The sequence below is a fragment of the Anneissia japonica genome, unplaced genomic scaffold, assembly GCF_011630105.1.
Source record: "Anneissia japonica isolate Jap-2015-1 unplaced genomic scaffold, ASM1163010v1 scaffold287761_len698747_cov189, whole genome shotgun sequence".
Classification (NCBI taxonomy): Eukaryota; Metazoa; Echinodermata; class Crinoidea; order Comatulida; family Comatulidae; genus Anneissia; species Anneissia japonica.
The window spans coordinates 253,923-260,717 of NW_022715691.1; the positions used below are offsets into that span (position 1 = coordinate 253,923).

General features: G+C 31.6%; 1 protein-coding gene across 1 annotated transcript in view; it reads left to right on the forward strand.

Annotated features, from left to right (window-relative positions):
- Positions 1–1,062: 1,062 nt before the first annotated feature.
- The window catches only part of LOC117109306 (protein unc-80 homolog), a gene marked incomplete at its 5' end in the record, with an annotated part of 64,617 nt that continues 58,884 nt past the window's right edge, over positions 1,063–6,795 (forward strand). Inside the window, 4 exons of the mRNA XM_033251579.1 lie at positions 1,063–1,242; positions 2,799–2,944; positions 3,209–3,408; positions 4,360–4,395. Coding sequence (XP_033107470.1) covers positions 1,063–1,242; positions 2,799–2,944; positions 3,209–3,408; positions 4,360–4,395 — 562 coding nt within the window. The remainder of the gene's footprint in view (positions 1,243–2,798; positions 2,945–3,208; positions 3,409–4,359; positions 4,396–6,795) is intronic.

A 6,795-nucleotide genomic window follows, 5' to 3' on the forward strand; every position in this document is an offset into this window, starting at 1 on the left:
TATTACTAGTATTACAAGAGTCCGAGACAGAAACGTTGGAAGCTATGCCTAGATTAGTAGTAGTAGTAGTAGTAGTAGTACAGCAGTTGTTAAGGGTATTGATTGCTTCGAATGTTTACTGTGATGGTGAGTTCAACAGTCCATCTGTGACAGGGGTTCTCAACTAGGCCTAGGCTAGACCTATATCGCAGTACACATCTAAATCATGTAGCAAAACAAAATTCATAAAAATCCTGAACCTTGGCATTACCTTACAGACGCGTGTGAATGCTTTTTATCTCGGTAGGAATAACTCGGGAGATCGCTCGGTTACAATTTGTTACTTTTTGTTAAATTTAACTTCACGTGTGAATCGGGTATAAGATACAGATATTGAATATTAAACAAAATGGAGAAGAAGGGGAGTCACTATTCTTCCCTAGTTTTTTAATATGCAAAAATTCATCACTTTTATGTCTTATACAGCATGACACCATTTTGTGCCTCTGAGGTCTGGATTTAAATGAGCTCACTTAATTAGACAAACTATTTTTTGAGTTGAGTCCTATATTATCTCATTCTCCTACTTAGTTTCATTAAGTTCGCAATTTAAACTATGTGAGCAGTTTATTTAAGTATGAACAAATGAAGTGGTTGGTGTTGCACATGTCTCATGCTTCGTTTATCATGTCTAATTAAAATGAGCTTGTTATGGACATGCTGATTGGTTATTCAATCAAGCCGCTTTCATCTGTCAATGCCCTACCTTCCGATGTCCAGGTCATCTATGATAATTATTTTATGCTCATTATTTATGTTTCAAAATTATAAAAAAATAATATATATAATATAATAATATTATAATATGTGGACATGCAGTTATGACATAAATTAGTCTAGTAATTTCTGTGTTGCATGTTTTTGGTCAATAATACTTGTTCCTACTGTGCATTTATAACTATAAAATAATCTTTAAAAATTATATTTCATTTTAACAAAGAATTCATGAAAAGTTATTATTATAAAAATATTTTATCAATTCTTGTTTGATGATTGCCAAATTTATGAACTTTATTTTTTTATTTTGCAGGAACACAGGGACCAAATGAAGGAATTGTGCGTGGTGGTTTTGCTACAAATTTTGGGAGTGGTATTGCGGGAACAGGGGCGCGAGGTATCCAAGGTACAGTGGTTGGTTGCATCTTCAAGGCGTTGGTAACCAGACTTGCAAATTGTGAAAAAGAGCTGTATACAGAACGAGAAGTAGGTGGAATGAAGATTTATTTTTTTTAAATAAATTAATAAATTCACAATATTTTTGTCTTCATTCTATTTATCATTCAAATGACAAAATTTGTCATGGCACCGTCACCTTGAAGTGCGTTGAACTAATAATATAACAAGCCAGGCGGTTGGAACAGTAAAAATTCCAAATATTACCAGCATTCATTTTGAATGACTCCCCCTATTTAGTTTGCAAAAGTAATCTTAAAAAGTAGCTCATCTTGAAAAGAAGCCCGTCTCGAAAAGAAGCCTATCTGAAAGTCCTAAAAACAAAAGGCCAGGGCTTCTATTCTTGGTTTTATGGTATTTAAATTGACTTAAAATAAGCACAAAAACACCTACAAAAAAATATAAAATCTAGTTAAAATTTGATTCTACTTTTTTTTTTATATAGAAGTTCCCAAAATAATAAAATTGAATGTTACTCTAGTCTTAAAAATTCATAGTATTTCGTAAAACCTGGAGAAACTGCCTTTGCTTCTTGACTACTGTACTACCGATACAAACATTAAATATGAAAAGAACTGCTCTAGATTCCCGGTAATATTGGAGCGACAGATAAAAATATATCATTTATTCTCAGCACAAGTTCCTGTTATTGACATTTTCCAATTATCATCCTCGTCCATTAATCATCCACAAGGTTTGAAATTTGCGCACTTGGTTGCAGTGGTGCACCATCTTCGTATAAAATTAGTTAATCATGCAGACAATTGCTGAAATGAAATTGTAAAATGACAAGGTAATAATTGGGAATAATTGTAATTGTGTTTCTGCTGTTGACATTTTGTGTCAGTCATAAGGATTCCGTTATCGATTTTAGAGCGTTTTATTTTGAGTACTGTTAATTTAGTAATAAAGTAATCATAATAATAATATGACAAATAATAATAATAGCTTTATTTGGTATAGTTGATATGGTAGATGCATCTGTGCTTTACAAAAATGAAACAGAGAAAATAACAAAGAAAGAAAATGACAAGATAAAAACAGAAAAAAATAGAATAATAATACGAATGTTCTAATTGCTCTCAGAAAATCCAGAAAAGCCCTTTAAAATATAGTAAATATCATTAGTGTATTTTATATCTTCTATAAAGTTTCATTCTTCAAGAATTTTTCACTTCAGCTCAGTACTACAATATTAAATGTTATGTTGCACACACGACTAGGAATACTCCCCAGGGATTGGAGGAGGTTACATTTTGTGCTGGGTTGATTATGGACCGATGACCAGGGGTAATAATATTATAACAACATTGCCAGCGCCTTGTATCCTTAGCAAAAGGCTTGGTATAAATCCCATTAAATTATTATTATTATTAATTATTATATCCATGGTCACATCCATAATATGGGCAAATCACAGGTTGCCACATAAAATATTATAATCAATGCATGATATAATATAGCATTAAAAAAGTTTTTAAATATCTGTGCGCGGTAAAAATGTTTGTATGTTATTAATTCTTATATTTACAGTCATTAATTGTGCTTAATATTTGACTGATGAAATTATTATTTATATTTTGCAGTCTCTTTACTGTGAGGTAAGGCAGCTTCTGAACTATATCAAGGAGGCCCATGGCGGGGTCTTCCGCCGGGTTGCATTCAGTGGGTTGATAGATTCCTCCGGGAAGGGAGAACAGGCCAAGGACCAGTTTACTGACAAAAAGGATGAGTAAGTTGAAAAATTAAAAATAATTTTGGCATCAGCTTACTTAGATTGTATCTGAAGCCCTGTCCAGACTATCAAATTTTATTTGACAAAAACATGTGACACGCCTAAATATGGTCATGATGACATCACATCATGACCATACATAGGGATATCATGACTATATATGGGCATACAATTAGTCTTTTGATAAATTTAATAATCTGGACAGAGTTCAAGAAGATTAGGTTTTTAGGAATTGTCAACTCCTCAAATTTAATTTTTCAGCATAAACATTTCTTCACGCTCTGGTTCTGAGAGAAGTCTTTACAATTTTGGGAAGCTTGTGGTTGATGGTGATGCCAGTCCAAGAACTGAACTCAGGCAGAAAGTCTTTAGGAAAAAATTCAAAGGTTCCAATGCTAGTCTTGACGAAGAGGGCCAATCCAACGCCAATTCAAGGTCAAAGTTCAGTGTCTTCCAGTTTGGTAAGTTCATTAATGTATTCTCTGTTTTTTTATTAATCGTATCAGTTGATTAGAATCTTACATGGGAGTTTGTATCCAACACTTATTGGAAATAATTCAATATCTGACATTGAATTAATTTGAAACAAGTATATCAACTTTTTTACTTAAATTATATAGTAGATAATTTGAGCACCTACTTATCATATTCAAGATCACCATATATAATTCTAAAATAGTGCCTGTGAGATAGGAAGTGTGGAAATTGTGGTAGTGAGGTGGAGGGTAGGAGCTTGAAAAAGATGGTAGAGAAAATTTAAAAGGGTAGGGATAGTAAGGTGATAGGAATGGTCAGAGAGTAGAGGAATATGATAGTGATAAAGAGGGATAGGAGTGGTAGAAGGGTTGGCAAGAAATATAGTAGGATAACCGTATGGGTGGTGTTTAGAAGGTCAGTAGATTAACAGCTATCTCGTGGCCCTGCCTTTTGGCACACATGTTATGTTCCTTTTCATTTTTATAACACTCCATTATCATTAATATCATCACCAAACCATTGTTCCTTAGTTTCCCATCATTCTCTTTTTTTCCCTAAAATATTCATGATAAAAATACCTAAGTTAGCCCATTGATAAAAATTAAAAAAAATAAAAAAATAAAAAAATTCAACATTTTGATTTTATGGATACATTAATCTAATGTTGAGATTATGAATATTTATTCAAGTGTTGTTCACTGATTGGTTGTTAAGCACCCTGTGATATATATGACACACCCACCTACACTAGTAGGTGTTGAGTATCAATCCACCAGTACACTACTGTAACTGAGCACCCCCAATTAGTCATTATCTTAGTTAATCACATCACATATTCAGTAGATTAAACACCTTATTGGTTGAACTTGAGTATCTAATTCCCAGCATGCTTAACCTGTAGTTTTTTTTTGTTTCATAAACATGTTTTCTTGCAGGAAAAAAGACAAATATAGGGCTATCCACGGATACAGGTACAGTCAAGGAAGTTTAGTTGTGTGTGACCTTTGACATCTTCTGCACTTCCTAACCACTAAATTTCATTGCTTTGTTTCTCGTTCATTATCATGTCTCTTGACGCATTTATTCATCACAAATAAGCGAGCCATTGTCATGTAGCGTAGCTTTTCACACAACTTCACGTTGTCATAGCATTAGAATTTACCTATCATCAGAGATCAGATCATTTCTGAATTACAATAAATAACTACTATTTAGTACTAGCATTTTAGTCTAGGAACCATTTTCTTTGTAATTATATATCATAGTAACGACCGTCTTTATTATCATTGTTATTAAATTATTATAGTCATCATCATTATCATTTTAATCATTGCTGGAACAGGTGAAGTTTGTACTCTTACAATAACAAAAATGAAGGGTTCGAGTTTCATTCTGTTCACATTTTACCCTTGGGAAACATACTTGACCATGTTTTCTTTTTCTACCCAGGTATATAATTGGGTGCCTAGTAGGTACGAGCACCAATTATTATTAGCGGCAACAAAATGGAATACTCTCCCAGAGAGCTGAGATGTTGTTCCATGATCCAATCTCCTTCTAATATGAACTATAAAAGACCAACATATTGTTACTGTCATCATCATTATCACCTTCATCATCATTATCTTCATGATTGTCATCATCATTATTATTCTCATTATTGTCATCATCATCAAAATCATCATCTTCATGATAATTTTCATCATTATTTCCATTGTCGTCATCATCTTCATGAAGTATTTCGAGGCTGTTTACTTGTGATCCTATTTATATCAAAAAATGATCAGTTATTACAGCATAATACTAGTGATAATCGTAATTATTCATTATCATTGCTGTCATAATTATTGTCACTTAGATTCACATATGTCATCAAAATCGCAAGTGTGTTAATGGTGAACTAATCTTTAAGAATATCAATTCATTATATCATAAAACACTTTAACTATAGGATCCATCATATCTATATAAGTATAATAGTTTATAATTTTAGTAATAAATTTATTATTTAATATTATATTTTACATATACATATTTATTTATTGTATAATGTTTATCTTTGGGTCTAATGTTTTCACCTTATGCTTATGTTTGCAATTCTTTCTGTATGAACATGAAGGGTGAAATTTGTTTTTCATGTGTTGAGGGCTCTTTTTAATTTTAAAGTTTATGCCACTTTCAAAGTTTTTATTGTTTTGATAATTTTTTGTAGCTATTCTTGTGGTTCAAATTTGTTAATTGTCTGTTCTGCAAAATCTCAACTATTCTTTTTTATAAAGACTTTTTTTTGTTTGGTTTTGCTTAAATATTTCTTGTTTTTTTTAAATTAACTAATTCAAATATAAAATGATATTTTCTAATATAACATTTTCAAATGTATATGTTATTTGAATTAATATTTCTTTGATCCATATTATATTTAAATTAATCTTGCTCTCCTTTTTTTAATATTCTTGTATTTCAATTAATCTGAATTAACTTTTTCATCTTATTGCCTTGAGTGAATTAAAAAAAAAATCTTCATCAATACTATAAAATGGTATGAATTGATGTGTTCTCTTCTATAAAATGTTTTTTTTTTTTTTTTTAATTTTTACTTTAATAAAGGTACTTTAACATGATATTATTTATTGTAGCAAGATTGTATTCACAAGATAAAAACACTGTTATTCATTCTATTTATCTTTCTTTCCTTTTTGCATATATGTGTTTCTGACAATTTATGTCTTAATAGAGATAACAACAACATATAAACCTATATTATTATAAATTGCTTCTACTACTTTCCCTGTCCACCTACTTTTAAAATCTAATTTTGATTATATTATAATCTCTGTAAAACAATTTGTTAACACCATAAAATCTAATGAGAAATGGACATTTCAGTATCATATTATAGCACGATGTATTTCTATTATAAACAGAATATAATATATATTATTTATATATATATATTTATTTAAGAATCTCTATTAAGACCCAGCGCCGCCATTGATGCACGGTAGAGATTGCATCTTCAGATCTCCGATCTTGTTCACAAATTCACAGACTAGTGCTGTCTCGTGTAAGAATTTTGTAGGACGCGTTAAGAATGACAAAATATTCTCTGTATCTACTGGAACCGAGCCGCATAGCTTGTATTCCACTATTTGCATTCACACCTGGGCTGTGTATATATATTACCTTGGTTTGGTTCTGTAATCATTAGTGGTCGTTGGACTAGTTTGGGCCCTACCTAAGCTGGTCGAACATTTCGTTTGGGTCTGTACCCTAGCTGCACTCATGAGGCCTGGAAGGCCGAAACAGATCTGTCTGCAGGTATTGGGATTCCTTCCAGTGGATGCTTAGTTTATTTTGTCATTCTGATCGGA